This window comes from Choloepus didactylus, chromosome 3 (assembly GCF_015220235.1).
Source record: "Choloepus didactylus isolate mChoDid1 chromosome 3, mChoDid1.pri, whole genome shotgun sequence".
Classification (NCBI taxonomy): Eukaryota; Metazoa; Chordata; class Mammalia; order Pilosa; family Megalonychidae; genus Choloepus; species Choloepus didactylus.
Window position 1 is genome coordinate 173,084,459 of NC_051309.1, and position 20,394 is coordinate 173,104,852.

Below are 20,394 nucleotides of genomic sequence, written 5' to 3' on the forward strand. Positions count from 1 at the left end.
TTTCACCTTTTATGGCCAGGTCTGAAAGAAACCACTTCTGAACAGTACCTGAAATTTCTTTACTGTTTTAGCTCATTTCTTACAAAGGTAGAGGCTTTAATTACATATGTGGAACTATTCTCATTTGCTTCTCTTGTCCTCTGGAGAAATAAAAAAATTTGAGAATAAGTAGTACTCTTGGTGGTTGACTTCTCAGTAAAACATTTGAGATGGGGAAAACAGATGTCAAATTATTTTTGTCTTTTGTCCTAGAAACATGGCAGCAATGAAGTTTTTCTATATTTAAAGACTGCTTCCATAAGAGTGCTTCCTTTTTGCTAAGAGGCAATAAAGAGCCTGTGTCCTCAGTGACCTGTTCTGCTTTTCTTTTGTTTGGACCATCTAAACTCGACTGTCCTGGGAGTATTGAGATTTGCACAGTGAATGGTTCAAAATCAGTGCCATTAACTGAACCTCTGGAATTATTTGTTAGAAGCTTGAGGCCCCCTCAGGTGATTTGTGGAGACTGTATGCTACCCCTAGGAGTTCAGGGGAGTGATGTATGCCAGCCCACTTCCACATAAACCCACACATTTTCACTAGGGTGTGGCAAAATGAGAAAGCAAAGACAGTGTGGGGAGGTTTTTGATAAGCCAGTGACAAGTTTTCCACAAGGTTTAATCAGAGCCAGATTTTCTGTGGGACTTGATTTTGAATTAAATAGCAAGCTGAAGATTTTGTTAAACTTAAATGTTAAACATTTACTGTTATCTTAAATGCAGGCATTCATTGCCTGGTAGCTTAGTGGCTGAGGGCAAAACCAGTTGAGGATTAAATTTGCTGCAAACAGTTTTCTAGTCTGTTAATCTACACATGTGAAATTAAATTTTGGCTACAGATTTTGCAGTATGAGAGGTTAAAATAAGATAGTTACTTTAAAATGAAGATATCTTTAGTTAAGTTTACTATTCTTGCTGCCCACAGGATATGAATTCTGGGAAGCTGTAGGCTTGGTGGCTAAGGCATTGTTCTGAAAGGGAAATTTGAATACTGACTCTTGAAAACAGGAATTGTAGACTGATTTAGACACTGGTATTTTTCTTTTTTGGGTATAGAGCTGGTTTTTGATTACAGTTAGGTAGTTGATTTTTCTAATGAGAAATTTTAATCTTCAGAGAAGAACATGACGGTGAACACAGTAAGTGATGTGTATTGTGGGTTGTAAACATAACACTCATTTAGCAATCATAGTGACTGCCTTGTGACTTGTATCGTTGCAGTATCATTTAGCTCTTGCATTTCCTTCGATAAGAGATATGCTTTTCGAGAATGAGGATTATATGTGATACTTCTCATCTCTTATATATTATACTTTTCTGCCTTCTTCAACTCATCTCTGAAACATGACTGTTCTCACGGCTCCTAACTTGTCTCTGCTGACACCAACTCCAAATAGAGGAGGAATGGGAGGACAAGGGAGTGTTTTTTTGTAACTTAAATTTCCTTTTTGTCATTTACAAGTTTAATTAAAGAGGTAATTAATTTATAATTACTTTTCTCTGGAGTTTAGGAACTGCTTATAATTCATATTTATTTCCCTTTTAAGATGTAAAGTATGCCTTTTTCAGTGGAAAACACCTGAGGAAATTTTAGACAAGCAGAGAATAGCTTGAATCCCTACTTTTTACTTCAGGAATTCTTTATACCTGTCTCATAAAAATACAGTTTAAGAACCCGAGGCTGAAGAAATATATCTGATTCCTATCACAGTTGTATAATTATGTAACTATAATATAATACAACATAATTACCAGGTTTTCCTGGACTTTGATAAATGAATTTGAATGAAACCCCAGTCCTAGGGGATTGTTTTCCTATGGGTATAAATTAGTAGTGCAGGAATAGTATTTTGTCATAATATGATTTAAGTTTAAAATAGCTGATCAAGAACATACTTAAGGATTTGACTTCTGAAAGCGATATACACCACCATGAATTTTTTCTCTTTAATTTTTCGGAAGTACACCATGGTATGACTCTCTGGGGTATGAGTGACTGGATGGTAGCAAAACAGTTCAGCAGTCTAGTGATCTGACATGTTTAACTTGCTCTGGAGGACTTGTTCCCTCTTCCACTGCCCTTAGGTAACCCCTAGGTATGTGTAATGGAAGTGGACTTGTAACTTCCTTTGTGCCCCCAGTGGAAAAGGGCTAGGAAAGGATTGTTGGTTCAGTCTGCCACCTTGTGGCCATTTACAAATTGTCTCGTCCTGTGCAAGTAAGAGTTCCCTGGCTCTGAAAACCAAGATTGAAAACACATTTTCTGCCTTTCTTTCAATCACTGTTATTTTAAGGGAGTGTTTACTTTTAAGGTTGTGCACAGCACCTCCCCACAGCTAGCTTGCAAGGATGTTGTTTTTCTCTTTCTTTGCACCCAAGGCATCCATAGTCCATTACTAAATGCAGAGATGTAAGAGGAGACAGATTGCCTTTGTTCAAGGTGCTTATTCTGTAATTGAAGAGATAAAATATGAACCCCTGAAAGTAAGTTGACCATACAGAGCATACACGAAGAGCCAAATGTGAGAGGTAAAGACAATAAGAATTGTAGTGGGTGGGAAAGGAAGCAGTCACTGCCAGTAGGGGGTGGGGTTGGAGAAGGATGGGAAGGAGGAAGGAGTGTGTTTTGAGGTACTTGGTGTTCGGCTGAACCCAAAGATGGCTGGTCATCCTATGGAAAGACTGTTGATTTTTGGACTTAATTGTGAACCCAGCATGGGGAACTTGGAAGCATGTACCTTAATTGTGATGTGCTTGAAACAGTGCTAAGGAATATGTGTTTGGAGGTAATAAGCATCTTCTCTTACCGCCCCCCCCACCCCCACCCCAACCCACCAGCAGTGAAGAGGGGTTGAGGTATGTTTGGAGTCTGAGTTAAAGTTACCAGCCCCCTTTACTGCATGGCCTTTAATGTGATTTGTGAACCCATCAGAAATAGATGTTATAATACATGTTTAGGATATATATATATTGATTGTGTGTGTGTGTGTGTGTGTGTGTGTGTGTGTGTGTGTGTGTGTGTGTGTATGTATCCTGTATAGTTCAGGACAAGGTTCTGTGGGACACAGTTTGGAAATAACTGGCAAAAAGCAATGTTTTAGTAGGATTAACCTGACAATATGCTATTGATCTATTTATTATTATTTTGAATTACTTGGTAACATGCTTCTCCAAATGTTACTTTTATACTGTGTTAGTTATATGGCTACATTTAGAAGAGAATACAACACCTATTAAAAAATCTCCAAGAATGATGGTGAAACAGATTAGTCCTTAAAAGATCATTTCAGTAACTCCAATATGACTTGGAATTTGTGGGAACCTCTTATCATTTGAAACATTTAAAAGATTGAAATAGAAATATTTTAAGGAAGTTTTAAAGGTAGAAACTGAACAGTTCAATGTAAGTTAAAGAAATACATATAGAGAATTTTTTTAAGACTTCATTTTATTTGTGTTAATGAAACAGTTTTGAATTATAGAAGATAAACTTATATTAGAGAGGAAAATGCAGTTTATTGTTGAGCTCTGACAGTTTTAATGTGCCTAGCCAGTCTTTCTTGGAGGAAAAATTAAGGGGCTGTTTTGAAATTGAATTTTCCTCCATTTCCCCCTTCCTCATTCTTAGGGATATGAGATTTCAAACCAGTGTCATTTGGAAAATGTATTAATAACAGCTGTGATAAACTATATGCCATTATACTTTAAACCTGATACAAAAATCTGGCTGTGTAAAAACAGTTTAAGGGCTCTTTATATTATAAATAATTCATTTGACTTTTTTTTTTGGTGGAGCCACTTATATATTAAAAGGATGCATCACTCTGTAAAAATCTGATGTACAAAGATATTTCAGGAATAGTTTAATTTTATATTCTTCGGATTACTTTGTGCTTGTATTGAGGTCTCATAGGTAATAAGCTACCATTTTTGGAGGTTCTGTATGTGCTATGTGTTGTTAGGAAGTTATATTTAATTTTAGTCACTCAGCTGAGCCAAGTAGAGATCATTTGCCTTGTTTTGCAAATACAGTCTCAGTAGCATATACCAGGTCACACAGGTGGTGGGGTCAGGAGTTGAACCCTGCACTATTTGACTCCTAAGCCCATATTCTTTCTGATACATCCCTGAGATTCTTAAAGTAGCTGTTGTATATCCTTAATGTAGAAATATTGGGGGTCTCTCAAGGAAAACTTTTAAACATAACCACCATATCAATAGATTGTGAAACTTGCAGACCTTCTACTCTTCTGCCCGCTCCCTCATTTGGCTGTAGGCATGAATTTGTGCCTTGGATATTCTAGTTTTTAACCTCCTTATTAACAGTGTCCAAGATGAGATAACTCTAATTCATTGCCAGTGAGCTTTCACCTAAGAGGATAAATTACCTCTTTGTCTTTGCAGGCTACAAGAGAGAATAAGTTGGCATTAATACAGTTCCTGGTCCTGTGATTATGTCACTTAATCAAGATGCTCCTACCCCTTTTTCCTTATTTTTAAATCCATAGGCATCTTACTACTTAGGTCTCCTGCAGAGGCCTGCAGATGGTAGCACAGTTTCAGTCTTAGTTTCCTTGATGACAGAGAGTCAGTCTTTTTAAAGCGATTCACCTACTTCTGAATATAGTTTAAAGAAAAAGGTATATATTTTTTTCACATGATGTAGTCAAAATAGTACTCTAGTCCCTCTCGGATCCGCTTGTTTTTGTTGTTTGCAGATAGAGGATAGGAGCAAGTACAATAGGAGATTGGGGAATAGTTATCTTCCCTCATTTCTGTAAAGATCATATTAAAAAATACTTCTAAGTCATTAGTGGAGTCCTGATGTTGGCAAACAAATGATATTTAAAGTTAGTATGGAATGAATTTTAAGTTTGCTATGGGGCCTATTGCATTGTGAGTGAGTCTTTAGGGAGAAATTAGAAAAATTCAGAATATTCTCCCTCTGGCTTCTTATTTGGCATATGTGTGTTTCCAGACTCTCAGTAAGAGGGCTGACTTTGGTTAGGCTGTGAATGGTCACTATCCTAAAGTACTTAGAGGATGCTTTTAGGTTTACATTTGGGGTAGAAAATGGGTCTGTTTGCAAGGAAAATTGCATTTCAGTTAACCTGTCAATATCTTTCTCTGTTGGACAACAAGTGGTTTGTAACTTTAATCTGCTTTCAGATAGCATCTATTTTTGAAAAAAGGATGTCCCTTGCTAGGGTAGAAGGAAAAGCTTATTGTTCGGTAAAATGCTGCTTCCTAGTTAGTGCAACAACTCCCTGTTTGTATTCAATGGCTAGAGATTTTTAGAGGAAAACTAGCTTACATTTTTAAAGGGTTCTTTAAAATGGCAGTAGTCATGTGAATTTTTATTTGTTTTGGGATGTGCAGGAGAGGAGATTAGAAATTTCTTTGCATGTCATAGTTTCTTGACAGGACTGAAAATTGGATCGCTTTTGGAAATACAACTCACTAGCATTTTTTCAGTAGTCAAATTCTTTGAAACATAATTTCACACTATTTGTGTAGAGAAAAAAAAAAGTAGAATCCAAGAACGTAACTCCCTGAAGTCCAAGCTTTTCCTTATGCATCTTGAAGGAAAACTCTTGCTCTCTTATGCAGCGTATCTGTTTTTTACTGATGATTTGCAGAATTTCAGGTTGGTTTGAAGAGCCGGACATTCTCAGCATTTCACCCTTACTCATCTTATGTTTCTTTGCTGGGCAAAGGCAATTTCATACTAACTCCCAGATCATTTTAATAAAGACCAGCCCATAACGGGAAATATATGTTGAAACTTCTGCATGAGAAGTGAAGGAAGAGAAGTGATAAAAAGGCGAGGACATGTACAGGCATGTAAAGGTAAAGAGGGAGTGTGTGTGTGGGGAGTTCTTGGGTAGAGCTGGATTGTTTTCTTGCATACCCCAAAAGCTCTTCCGTTAACATGGCTGATGTTTTTCATGTCTCTTGGTTAAAATAAACAACGCTTACATGAAACAGCTATTGATTATATGCCCTGCCTGTGTATTGCTTAAGTGACACATTTAAATGTACCTTTCAAAAAATGTCACTCTTATGTGAGGCACAAATGTTTTATTTATGCAGCTACATACATATAGAATGAAAAACTGCCCTTTTCTTTTTTGGGGCAGGCAGTAATGGTGCAATGCAGTGTAGCAGGCTTAGTGACAACTTCCCAGCCCATTCACGTATGTCAGTGAATCGTAAGTGATAATATGGCATTGCTCTCTACACTTTTATTAACTAATAAACAGTCTTATTTAATTTGCAAGTTATAATTATGCATATTGTATTAAGATAAAGAAATATGCTGGTAGTTATTCATAGATACCCTTCATTTTTTGAAGGGTACATTTAATTTCATCCTCAAAAGTAAGTCTACCTATACTAACTGTTCTGATGCATGGACAGTGTGATTCAGGAATGTGACCCCTGAACAACTATGAAACTCTATAATGTTAAAGACCATCAGATTAAAAAAGTGCCATTTGATCGAGGAAAAAGCTTTTTCACTTTGATTTTGCTTGGTCTGATCGAAGGAGAAGAGACTTTGTCATTTCCAGGTCTGCTCCTCCCTTGGAAGGATTAAGGCTTCTCTTTCCTCACTTCTGTCTTGAAGCGTCCAAATTCTTGCTTCTATCTTGATTGTGTTAAACGTCCCCCTCTTCTAGTTTCTTTCAGTCCTGTTCCTTTCTGGTATTCCGCACAATTTTTTGGTCAGTATACATTTATTTGTATGATGAGAGTTAAATGAATGTAAATAGTTTTGTCTGTTTGCTTGGATGAAAACTGTATAGGCCTTGGGCAGGTTGTAGCAGGTTCACAGGTACTTCATTGAAAAAAATGCAAGACTTCATAAGCAATGGTTTTCATAGATAAGAGTCTAAAAACACGTACAAAAGGAAAAAAAATAGATGAATTGGACTTCATCAAAATTAAAAACTTTTCACTTCAAAGGATACCATTATGTAAATGAAAAGATAGCCTACAGAATGGGAGAAAATATTTGCAAAGTATAAATCTGATAAGGGACTTCTATCCAGAATATATAAAAATCTCTTACAGTTCAGCAATTAAAAGACAACCCAATTAAAAAAGGAGCAAAGATTTTAAATAGTCATTTCTCCAAGGAGGTTATACAAATGTCCAATAAGCAAATGATATGATGCTCAACATCATTAGTCATTAGGAAAATGCAAATCAAAACCACAATGAGTATTTGCTTCAGTGGCAGGCACATATACTAAAATTGGAATGATACAGAGATGATTAGCTTGGCCTCTGCACAAGGGTAACACCCAAATTCTTAGAGCATTCCATATTTTAAAAAATACATGGAACTGCCCAATACAAACAGTGAACCCTAAGTTAAACCATGGACCATAGTAACTAGTACAGTTACAAAAATGTTATTTCATCAGTTGTAACAAATATACCACTCCCATGCAAGGTATTAATAATGGGGTGGTATATGGGAACCCTGTATTGTATGTGTAGTTTTCCTGTAAACCTACAACTTCTCCAATAAAAAAAAGAATCACAATGAGATACCACTTCACACCTTTTAGGATGGCTAAAATAAAAGAGACAAACAATAACAAGCCTTGGCAAGGATATGGAGAAATTGGAATCCTCATATGTTACTAGTGGGGTTGTAAATAGTACAGCCACTTAGGAAAACTGTTTGGTAATTCCCCAAAAAGCTAAACATAAAATTGTCATATGAATCAGCAACTCTACTCCTAGATATATTCCCATAAGAATTGAAAACAGACAGTAAAACAAAAATACATACATGAGAATTCATACTAGCATTATTCCTAGTAGCCCAAAGCTTTAAGCAACCCACGTCTCAATTGAAAAATGGATAAGCGAAATGTGTTATATTTATACAATGGAATATTATTTGGCACTGATACATGCTATGACATGAATGACCCTTGAAAACATTATGCTAAGTGAAAGAAGCCAGTCATAAAAGGCCCTCTACTGTATGATTCCATTTGCATGAAATGTCTGGAACAGGCAAATTCATAGAAACAGGAAGTAGTTTAGTGGTTGCCAGAATCTGGAGGGAGGGGGCATGGATACTGACTGCTAATGGGTATGGGATTGTCTTTCAGTGTGATGAGAATGCTCTGAAATTGAAAACTCATGATGTTTGCACAAAATAAACTGAATTTTCATTTTAAAGAGTAGAATTTGTGATATGTGAATTATTTCTCAATAAAATTGATATTAAAAATTATTTTACAAATTTATTAAAATACTTTTGTTTTAGTTTTTGACTAAGGTTTAGTGGAGGAATAAATATTGATTTATATTCTTAACATTACAAATTGAGTAATTAAACTTCTAAAATACTAAGTCCTTGTTGGTTTGCTATCTAGGAATATAAATAGGACTCTAAATTCTTACCTGTGAATTCTCCTGAATAACTGATTCTTCTTTTATATTTACTTCAGTATGACCTAGAAAAACAAGGTGTCTCTTTTTTTTAAAAAGAAAATATTTAAATGGTATATTTCTCTGTATAAGAGATGTCATTTGGTAAGAAATTGAAAAAAATTGAATTCATATTCATTTTTAAGTATAGTCATGAAATAGCATAGATTTTATATTGTGACTTTAAGAAAAAATAGTAATTTAATCACAGCATTGTCAAATATCTGTATTTAGAAATTAAACCTTTACATTTGATATTTTGATATAAAAGGCAGAAAAGTAGGTGGTAACAGTTAAGTTGTTCTTAAGTTTAAGCCAATTTACTTTGTATTGTAATAGCTTTTGTACATTTCCAAGGCAGTTGTAATGGTGATACTTGTGCAGTTCAGCTTTTCTGTTAATAATGTTTATTTTTAATGTCCAAGAAAACTTGTATTAAAAATCTATCTTGCTTACTTTGGCTGTAAACATAGTAACTTATTTTAGAAGCCTCTTTTCCTATAAGGTCTAATACTTTCTTTTTCTTTCAAACAGGACCTGGAAATAGTATATTCCTATTTACATGGTATGGAAGCCTTATCAAACTTGAGGGAGCATCAACTTAGGTATGTTATTTTAAGATTAATTTAATAAAAATATGTAGAATTTTATATGATCATGTGTTATAGGTAAAAAGGAGGCTTTAAGTAAACTCTGCCCCATATAGTGCCTACACTTGGCTTTCTAAGATTTATAATATTAAATTCAATTTTATCTATATGAAACATTTTTGACATTTCTGCCACAGTAATTCACACACACATGCATGTACACACCCACACACTCACACATACCCAAAGTGATAAACACTACTTGGTAAATATACCAAAAGGGGTATTATTTGCTGTCCTGGCAAACAAAACTCGGCCACTTTAGTGCAGATGCATTAGAAATCAGAATGTTGTCACTCATGTAAAAATCTTATCACCACAACTGTATGGTTATATATTCACATTATTTATGGGTGTCTGGACTTCACATTAAAAAGAATAAAAACAGCTTTATTTAAATAATGCAGTGATTTTTTTTTTTTTAACTGGAATAGAAAGTGAAGATTTGGGGAAGATGAATTACACATAAACACAAACTAGGACACAGTGGGTTTTGTTTAAGAAGATTTTGCTTCCTTCAACTTTAGCTAGTTAGCAATGCCAGCAGTTTTTAATTATGAAATGAATACTTTTCCTATATATTTTCCCTTTACTCTTTAAACACTAATTAATTTGTGAGCATGTCAATTTCATGTTTAGTTGTTAATTGAAAAAGCTCAAGAGGATTGAGTAGTTCTAAAATTAATTTTTTAATGAAAATCATTTAAATTAAAGTAGCATGCAAATTAAGTGTTTAAAAATTCAGTAAAGTTTTATTAGAAAGGGCAAAACCATTGGGATTTTACAAGATGGCTCAAATTAATGAAAGAATAATTTTGAAGTATGTAACTTTTTTTATGTGTATTAGAAATAACTACTTTTTGATGACAGTTTTCCTAAGGAGAAACTGTTAGCACTGATTGTCTACTTTAATTGAATGCAGTAAATCCTCAAATAAAAAGGCAGTTAATCCTCAACACAAATGTCACATTCCCGTAGTTCGTATAAAACCACACTTATGTATAATAGACATATTGACTATATAATGTGTGTCTGTAGTATATATGTGGTGATAAAATTATTTAGATAAGAGGAATTCTATGCAATTGAAAAAGGGAATTTTTAATACCAATGGAAAATTTCGGTATTACAATAGTCAGGATAATTAAACAATGAACTCCCATATACTTGTCATCTAGCTTCAAAACTATCAACTTTCTGACATTTCAAAGATTTTTTGGTTAGAAATAGCTGATTAATTTAAGGGTATGGTTTAGTCTGTTTACACCTTAGAAAAGTCTATTTTGGAGTCTTACACAGTTTTGTTTGTTGGCATGAACTTACAGGGAAGAGCTTTTATGATGTTTGTCTTTTTCTGCTTGTGTTGAAAAGTCATTTGCTTCTCGCATTTGTATAAAACACCAGCTTAAACTAACTCAAGTTCTTTTTAATAACAAAGTCAGGATACCAAATGAATAACAAGAAAAAAAGTAATACAAATAAACACCATGATTTGGATAAAATGGTTTATAATTTACCATTTCTAAGAAAAATGTATCTCATTTAGAGAAGTTACTTTATTTGAATTTTATAAATAAGTCTTACCCCTGGGATTAATAGAGAGCCTCAATTAAGAGTTCCATATATACAGTTTTCCTCTTTTAGGAAAAAAAAATGCTCTTAATCAAAATTCTCAAGTCTGTTTATTCAGAATTGTGCAGTAGATCACCCCAGTCTTCTGGAGGAGAAGAGGCTTTCTTTTATTTGAAAGCTTCAGCTCAGTGCATTATTATGGTCCATCCATATGTAAACAGTAAATTAATGTCACTAGGTTGCTATAAGATCACACTGTGCAATGTAAAGGTTTTCAGATTTTCACTTGAAAATATATATTTTTTCCATGCAGCTTTATTTTTTTGATGTTTATCCCCTTAATCTATATAGACTAGAAGCAACGTATTTGCCAAATGGGAAGAGAATGCTATAGTTAGAAGCTGAAAAAAAATCTATAAAAAGCAGAGTAACTGGGGCCACTTAGTGTTGGATTCAAGAGCCTGTTGAATTATATATATTCTTCAGCATATGGCTGGGTGCAATGGTTATTATGTAAGTGCTAACTTTAGACCATTAAGAAACAACTAAACTATGGTAAGTATATTCTATTTAGGAATTCTTTTTAGACTTTAACGAAACTTTCTTTAGCAATGTTTTAAGACAAAAACATCTTGGCACTTCATTTATTTAGAATATTGTCATATAGAACATTTTATCTTGATTTTCTATTGACAATGGTTAAATTTATCTCTTCAGTCAACAAATATCAATTGGGTGCCTACTATGTGCTAGACATTGGTGTAAGCCTCGGGGATAATACAGCAGTGAAATAGACCAACCTCCTGCCATCATGGAGCTTATGTTCCTAGTTGGGCAGACAAGACTTAGGTAAATGTATCTGTGCCTTATTCAGATGTTAGTGTGTTAGGATAGGTAGTTGTAATGGGTATTGGGCTACTTTGACCTTGGAGGCGAAGGACGTAACGTCTGAGTTTGGGCAGCTTATGCAAAGATTTTGTCAGTGTGAGGGTGCAGCAGAAGCTGTGTCATGAGAGGAAGCTTGATGCAAGGGAAGGCAGGGAACAAATACTACAGGACCTTGTAAGCAAAGATAAGGGGTTTGGATTTTCTTCTAAAGGAGTAGTGGTGTGAGATGATCTGATGGACAATAAAGATACAAAAGTAGAAGCAGAAGTCTACTGTTGTTGTCCAGGTGAGAGATAATGGTGTGATACTGATGGCTCATACTGGATTTTAGCAGTGGAGATAGTGTGCTTGGTCAGTTTTGGAGGGCATATTTTAGAGATGGATGCCAGCAGCGAGATGGATGTGAAGAAAAGAGAGCATTCAAGGATGACCCCAAGGTATTTGGCCTAAGCAATTAGGAGACTGATTTTTGGGAAAACACATTTTGGGAAAGATATTTGAGTTTTGTTTTGGACATTTTAAATGTAAGATGGTGATTACATATCCAGGCTGTATTGAGTAAACATTTGGATGAGCAGATAGCAGACAAAAGATGAGGCCTGGGCATCACTCCTCGCTCCCCCTCGTTGAATATGCTGACATTTATTGAGGATCTACTACATGCCTTGTTCTGGGACAGCTAATAAGTGTCAGGGTGCAGGCTTGGCCCTTCCTGTGCATTTTGGTGGGGCTAAGCAGAACCAGGATATAGTTGGGTCAGAAATGAAAGGAAATCGGGGAATTTGAAGATTGATCGCTTTTAAAGTCGTTAGTTTATTGATTAAATTTAAGATCACAGATTGGTTGAGATTACTAGGCACAGAGGAGAAACGAGCTGAAGACAGGACCCTGGAGGTGAATAGCATTTAGAGGTCAGGTAGAGGAATTGGTGGGGGTGAGGGGTTGGAGGAGAAATCAAGGGAGACAGAAAAATGACTTGTAAGTTAAGAGGAAAACCAGGAGACTGAAGACAGGGAATCCTAGAGAAGATAATGCTGTAAGGAAAGGGAGGCAGTCATACTGCTGAAAAGTGGAATTTAGATAAGGACAGACAGGATTTAGAAAACAAGGAGGATGCTGATAAATTCTAGAGCCTTTTCTTTGGAGTTTCAGGGACCCAGTGATGGGGGAGTTGGGGAGAGGATAAGGAAATGGAGATAGTGTATATAAGACAACTCTCAAAGGAGGTTTTCTGATTTTCCTCTAAAAGGAAAAGCAAAATGTAGATAATAGCTGGAGGGAGTTGTGGGGTCAAGAAGGGTGCTCCCCTCCCCCAAGAAGAGAGCTACCAGGATGTGTTTATGTATTAATGGAAGTGATTCAGTAGGTAGGAGAGGGCTTGAGATCCAGGAGGTTCTTGGGGCAAAGACTCTTCTTCCATTATGGCAGAAAATAAGGCTGAATCTGTTACTTAATTTAAGATCAGATATTTTTAGACCCATGACTTGTGACTATAACCCTTTCTTATGAAGGACTGGTTTGATTCAGCATATTAAAGGAAACTGTGTTTAATGCTGTTTATCCATGATTTAATGCTTTCTCCTGGAGTTAAGCACATTCCTGGAGTTAAAACTTGGAATGTTCCAAGTTTTGTGGAAGGGATTGAGAGGATAATGACCTCTAAAGTTGAGTGGTTACCAACTTTAAAAAGGAAGAGCAAGTAAAAAGAATGGGTAGCTCCAGAGAGTTGTTTTCAAGTGATGTATCAGGAGTATGTGGTGTTTTATTGGATTTAGCAAACAGAGGAAAGAGTTGATTGGGTGGTGCCTGTGTTTCATAGATTGTAGAATAGTAGCCCCATTGACCAAGATGGAGCTGCTGTTAAAATGTTCACTTTTATACCCAGCTTTTTCTATTTACTAGTTCCTTCATAAGAAAGAATTATTCTCTGTTTTGCATTTCTGTGTGTTTGGGAACTTTTATTTGTGCTTTATATACTAGTATGCTTCTTAAACATGCTATTCTTGAAGTGATTTTGAATTTTAAACATTCATGTCTTCCATAATTTTCATAATTTCATAATTTTTTCCTTAGGGATGAATCAGATGCAAAAGCACATCTCAAAGCTTGTAAAACCTCCATTAAGTAACTGGTCATAAAAATGCCCAGTTGACAAAAGCCTACTTTTGTCTGAAATTCTACACTGTTAAGTAACATTAATGTTGAGACCTGAATGATGTTATCACTTTTTAAATTAATAGGTTTTCCTTTCTAAGTTTTGGGTTTCTTCTCATTCTCTGTTTAGCTAGGAAACATTAATTTATCCACGTCATTTAAAAAGTATAAAACACATACGGTTTTGTTCCCAGTAATATAAACGTGGTAAAGTTGACATCTTTCATCTCTCATTACTATCTACTAACATTTCATTATTATCTACTATCTACTATCTATTATTACTATCTAACATCTCATTACTATCTACTATCATTACTATCTTCTCTTTACCAGATTTTGTTTTATTTGGTTTGTTGACCTAGTCACCAAAAATATTCATCTTGAGGCCAGTAAATGATTATGACAAGCCAAATAAAGTACTTTTAGATTAGATGGTTCATTTAAGTTTTTAAACTATTAGGATGGTTTTTAATGACAGATGTTGAACTCATGTCTTTATTTCTTTTACAGATTAATGTGTGAAACTGTAAGATATGAAAGACACGAAGCAAATGAAGTTTTATACTAGTAGGTGTTTCTTCTTTTTTTAATGTAAAATACAGTGAACCCAATAATTTTCTAAGGTATCAAAGAAGTATTAGTAACAGCTTGCTGAATCAGCATTTACTTATAGTTGCATAAACTTATTTTTCATGTTTAGAAATATGAAACATTTCAACTGTCATAAAGTAAAAATTTACAGAATATAGAATTTACAGAATATCTATTCTATATCTATTCCTCTCACTTGTGGTTAAGAAACATTATTTCACATTTTTGAGTATTTTGACATTTTATCATTGTGAAATAAGAAATAGTGTACGACCTTTCCAACAGAACAAAAATATGTATTCCTAACAGCCATACCTGATGAAATGTGAAGAAAGCATAAATGTCATATTTTAGCCTATAATTCTTTCAGAAACAATAAAGTAAGCTGCCTACATCTCTTTGGGCATAATTTCTTCTTTAAATAATATTGTTATTCCTTTGAAGATGTACCATATATTCCTTTAAAAAATGACAACTAAAATTTTTAAGAATGTGATAAATATGCAGTAGATAAATACTGGTGCATTGAAGATATATAAACCATGAGTTTTAGATTTTATTTTGTTAAATAATGTTTGCCATGACTGACTGTTCTTTTGGCTTTTCTTCCTGTTTTTCAAAGCACTGGTTAAATAATTACTACTTTCCAGGCATATAATAGGGAGTTTTTTATTGAAATAAATAAAACACAGTGTCTGCCCTCAAGGAGGCTATTTTAGTTCTTAGGCTGCTCAAAGAAAATATTATGAAATGGTTTTGTTTTAAGCAATGGGAATTTATTTGCTCACAGTTTTGAGGCTGGGAAAATGTCCAAAGCAAGGCATCATCAGTATGATGGTTTCTTCCCAAAGACTGACTGCCAGAGATCTTTGGCTCCTCTGTCACATGGCAAAGCACATGGTGGCTTCTGTTGGTTTCTCCCTTCTCTTCTGGTTTTTGTTGATTTCAGCTTTTTGTTCCCATTCCTTTCTCTTTTTTCTATATCTGAATTTTATTCTTTTATAAAAGGACTCCAGTAATAGGATTAAGACCCATCCTGATTGAGGAAGGACACACCTTAACTGAAGTAACTTTATCAAAAGGTCCTACTTACAATGGTTTTAAATCCACAGGAATGGATTAGATTTAAGAACATGTTTTTCTGGGAAACATACCTTCAGAGTACCTCAGAAGCCATAATCTGTTGTGGGAGGTAGACAAAGAATAAAAGCAAAACAACAACAGCTACAAAAACAAAGGAAAATAACAGTGAGAATGTAGAGTTGAACTAAGGGCTGAAGAAATACTAGGGAGGGCTTAAGGGAAATGGAGAGAATCTTAGAGAAGTGGCCCTTTGAACTAGGTCTTGAGAGTGTGTCCAGTGGTCTTGGAAGACATTCTTGGCAGAAGAAACAGGATGTACACAGACACATAGATTTGAAGGCATCTGGCCTGATATTTTGAACGTTATGGCAAGTTTAATGGAATTGGCATGTGATGTGGGTCAGGGTGATGAATCAGGAGAAGGTGCAGGTTAAATTGATAAACTGGCTTGTGGGTGTGCTGCTGGTCTTGATTCTTCAGTCAACTGCAAATGAGTGTTTTTGTCCCTAAATAACATTTATAAGGAAATTGCACATGTGCACAAGTTTAGTGACGTTGGCATAATGGACCCCCATGTACTCTTCCATCCGATGTTTCAACTCATGGCCAATTATGTTTCATCTTTTATTCCTCTCTCCCTACTCCAAGTGCATTAATTTGCAGCAGATTCCAGTAGAAAAACATTACTATAACATTATCATCAAACCTTAAAAAGTTCTTTAATATCATGAACATTTCAAATTTCTTTGCCTCACACAAAGTATTTTTTTTTTGTACAATTTTTTTTTTTTATCAGAATATAAATAGCATCTACCCATTGTGATTAATTCATAGGTTTCTTAAGTCTCTTTTAATCTGTCACTTCTTGGCCAGTTTTCAAGTAGAAAAATGACATGACCAAATGCCCTCCAATCCCACTCATCCCTTCAAAGATACTACTAGTGGCTGTATGAAAGTATGTGAGTGGATTGGATTGAGTGGATGGTAGGAAGATAAGTTAGGAGACAGTTGTAGTTATCTAGGATGATTAGTGTTTGAACGAAGGCAAAGACTGAAGGGGTAGAGAGTCAGGGATTGATTTTAGAGGAAAATAGGATGATTCTTTCTAGGAGCTGTTTAGTGGGTAATTGTAAATATCCATCTAGAGCTTAAAAGAACATACATCAAATATAAAAGAGTAGTTAGTAACCAAGACACAATTCATAAGGAGAAAACTAACAACAGTGGCAGATACCCTTAACATAATTATTCTTGAAGAAAATTATTTTGTAAGTAATTTAGATTATTTGTTTCTTTTAAGAACAATTAAAAGTATCAATGGAATAATTTTACAAATGTCAGGGGTGGAAATGTCTGACCATCATTGACATTTATTAAAGCAGCTTATTGGCAGTAAGCGTCAACATTCTATTATTTTGTCCTCCCTTTTGAAACATGGTGTTAGTAGTGTTGATGATAATGAGGTGATACAGATAGCAAGCACTTCCTATGTCCTACATATGCTAATAAGTGCATTAACTTAATTAGTCCTCATAGCTGGCTTGTGAGGTAGATACTATCATAATCCCAGTTTTTGCATGTGAAGGAACGCAGGCTTTGTGACAGGATAAGGACCTTGCCCAAGGTCCTGCTGTTCAGAGTGGGACCTGGATTTGTACCCAGGCATTGTGATTCCGCAGCCTTAACTCTTATCCAAGTCACTAGCACTTTCCAACCTTCTTTGTGTCATGGCACCATGAAAAACAATAATATTTGTGTGCATGCTGGGATAAACACACAATCTCTCCCTGCCCCTGGGTGATGGTGGCATTTGAAATACACTTGGAGTAATGCCTACCGTCTCTTGCCTCTCTAACAGTTGTTATGTGGGGTTATGGTTCAGTCATTTAAATGGAAGGTGGATTACACTGTCTTTAAACATATTTTAAAAAAAAATTAGTTTAAAAGATGAATATGAGCTGTGCTGATAATGCAAAGCCATGTCTTAGACAGTCCTATACTGAGTGCATGTGACTTTGTAGTGGAAGTTGATTCTAGCAGTTGGTCGTACTTAACTAGTTAGAATTAGGTGACAGTGTCAGGAAGCAATGAAAAGTTCACGAATAGTCAATAGATCATGGTTTTGTAACACTGAAAACTCACAATGACACATTACAGATTCACTTAATCCGATTCTTAATATTCTGCCAGTCTTGCAACAGAGGATAATTGAAGCATTTTCTTCTGTGATCCTTGAACAAACATACTTTTCCTCTTACCAGTTTGTATAAGCGCAGTTCCATTCGTATTTGTGGTGCATGTAAATCTGTGATAACCTAATAACACCACCCCTCTTTTTGGACCTGTTGTCATTACCTCATGGAGCAATGACTTGTCTGTTCTTGTTCTTCCTTGAGCTTAGTTGAAAGTACGTAATGTAGTAACAGTATCAAAGACTTTTAGACTTTTGTTTTATGGCCAAGGGATAAGTAGTTATTTTCCTTATTATATTTGTATACTGACAACTTCTAAGTCTATGGTTTTAGTAATTTCACCAGGTAAATATAATAGTCTTTTGATCCACCTCTGTACTTCACTTTTCTCATCCATAAAATGGAAATAATAATAGTACTTACTCTACAGGTGAGTATAAAATGCATTAATATGCACAAAGTGCTTAGAGCAGTGCGTATTTAGTAAGTGCACAAAAATTAGTAAGTGCACAAAAATGTTAGCCAGTAACATCTTTGTTATTGTCATCATCATCACTGTTTTAATAATTTAAATTTTGATCTCTCAATTTTTTAGATGCTTTAGACTTTTGTTAGGAAGCAACTATGGTAGTGATGTCTAACTCCCTTGGGGGTTACAGTTTTAACATAAACCAACAAGATGATAAAAACCCCATTTTTAAATTGTACTTAAGTTTGGGGGGAGAATTTTAGTTCTGATAAATTTGAATTTTAAAAAATTTAGAATTGCCCATTTAGAATCTAGTTGTATTTGTACCAGAAAGTTAAGTAAAAGTAATTGAACTTACATAATGGACAGTAGTGTCATTTAATGTCTACCTTCCTTTCATTCATTGATTATCTATCATATGTCAGGTATTTTGTTGTCTTGGAAACACTTAGGTGGATAATACAAATTCCTAGCCTGAGATACCTTAACTTCAGTATATCCTTATTGAAGAATTTAACCAGAAATGAGATAAACATGTATGTAAAAGCACTGGATAAATAATAGTTAAAACTACAGCATACCACCAAATTGGGAATTTGTTCTTAGGAAAGAGTCTTAGATTCTGGAGCGCTCTCATAGTATAACATAGAAACTGAATTTTTAAAGCTGTCAGTACAGCTTTAGTTTTTCTTTAATGGCCAACCATTTTCACTATTTCAGTTCAATAAATAGTTACGTTTAAAGTGCTAAAAACCTTTGGATCAGTAATTCAGTCATTGAGATTTTTTTTAAATGTACATGTACATATATACCATAGAATAAATATAAATAACTCTGCACCTCAGTGCCCATTTTCCACATTTATAACTGACTGGATGCTTGGGTTTCCAAAAGAGTTTTCATAGCACTTTGTTATCTTTCCATGTTCTGAGAGAGTAAATTTTCCCCCCATAAAAGAGCTGCTTTGGGATCTGTTGACTTTAATAGCATTTTCATTTATCTGTAAATGAACAATTTAGAACTTCAAGCCTCAGCTGAGCCCTTTGCTTTTTTCATGTGTTGTCTTGGTCTCCTGTTATCACAGCACTGTCCCTGCTTGTCACTTCTCTCTGCAAGGCATCTAACGTACTGCCCTTTCCTCATGCTCTCCCATACCTCCTTCAGCCAACTTTGCTTCAAGCTTTGCTTGAGATGAGGAAGAGATGTCCTTTTTCCTGTACAATGTAAATTCTTCTACCTGTGCTTGATCTTATATCCCCTGGCATCCTGGTCATTCCTGTTATCTTCGTTTTCAATCTCTCCCTGTCCCTTTTCTTATAGACTACAAGCGGGTCATAGTTTCTTCATCTTCAAAATCTTGCCTTTTTTTTGGCCCATATCCAGTTATTGTACTATGTTTTCCTTTCCTGATGTGGCCAAGCTTTTATTTTATTTTACATTATAGTCTTGTTTTTTAAAATTATTGCAAAATACACTCATCTACTACCTAGGTTTCTTTAGTTCTCTTTTTTAAAAAGAAACAAAATACCTCAAAACTCCTTACCCTTCTTCCTCAGCAAGATGCAGCTACTATTTTGAAGTATCTTTCCTGTATGTGTTTTCATATTTTTACAATACTTGTATGTACCCCTAAAGAATATGATGAAACCTAAGGTTTCCGTATTTGAAAAAAATTGTATCTTTAAAAAATTAGTTTTTGCATGGAATTTTAGGACAAGGATGTTCAACTACTAAGGCTGGCATCTTATGACATACATGAGTATAGTGTATATGAAAACTGAAGCATATAAACATACACATACATGCATATCTACATATATACATTCTTAGGAAGGATTTCTTTATATACATATGGTCATGCTTTAAGGCTTCTTGACAGTGATGATATGTTTTATTTACTATTAGTCTTTAAATGAGAATCTAGACTGGAAGATAAATATTTTTAAATGTAATTAATCTCTCAACTCCACAAGACCAGAGACTATGCTTAAATTTCAGATTTGTATTTGCCGTGTCTAACACAGAAAGTTGTATTTAGTGAATCCTGTTTTTTTTTAAATTTAATTTTTATTTCAATGTAAGATACCCCTTTGATAGATCTGCAGATAAAGATCTTCATTATGACCTAACTACCCAATAAAATGGCTGACTACACATCATTAGATGTTAAATTTTTGTATCAATTTTCTGTGAAAAGACTTAGTATATAAAAACCTCTGAACTCCTCCTAAATGTAGCTGTTTAAAGTAATTTATAGTAGATAAATATGGCTAAATTTATTTGCTTTTTGATAAATCACA

At 34.7% G+C, this 20,394-nt stretch overlaps 1 protein-coding gene and 1 pseudogene across 13 annotated transcripts in view; both read left to right on the top strand.

The window, feature by feature from the left end:
- RAPGEF2 (Rap guanine nucleotide exchange factor 2) overlaps positions 1-20,394 on the top strand; it is a 300,342-nt gene that overhangs the window by 95,744 nt on the left and 184,204 nt on the right. For all 13 annotated transcript variants that reach the window (XM_037830929.1, XM_037830916.1, XM_037830921.1 and 10 more), the window contains exons 2-3: positions 9,027-9,097; positions 14,270-14,326. In XM_037830929.1, coding sequence (XP_037686857.1) covers positions 9,060-9,097; positions 14,270-14,326 — 95 coding nt within the window. In that variant the 5' untranslated portion in view covers positions 9,027-9,059. The remainder of the gene's footprint in view (positions 1-9,026; positions 9,098-14,269; positions 14,327-20,394) is intronic.
- Positions 7,275-7,373, top strand: LOC119530691 (annotated as a pseudogene).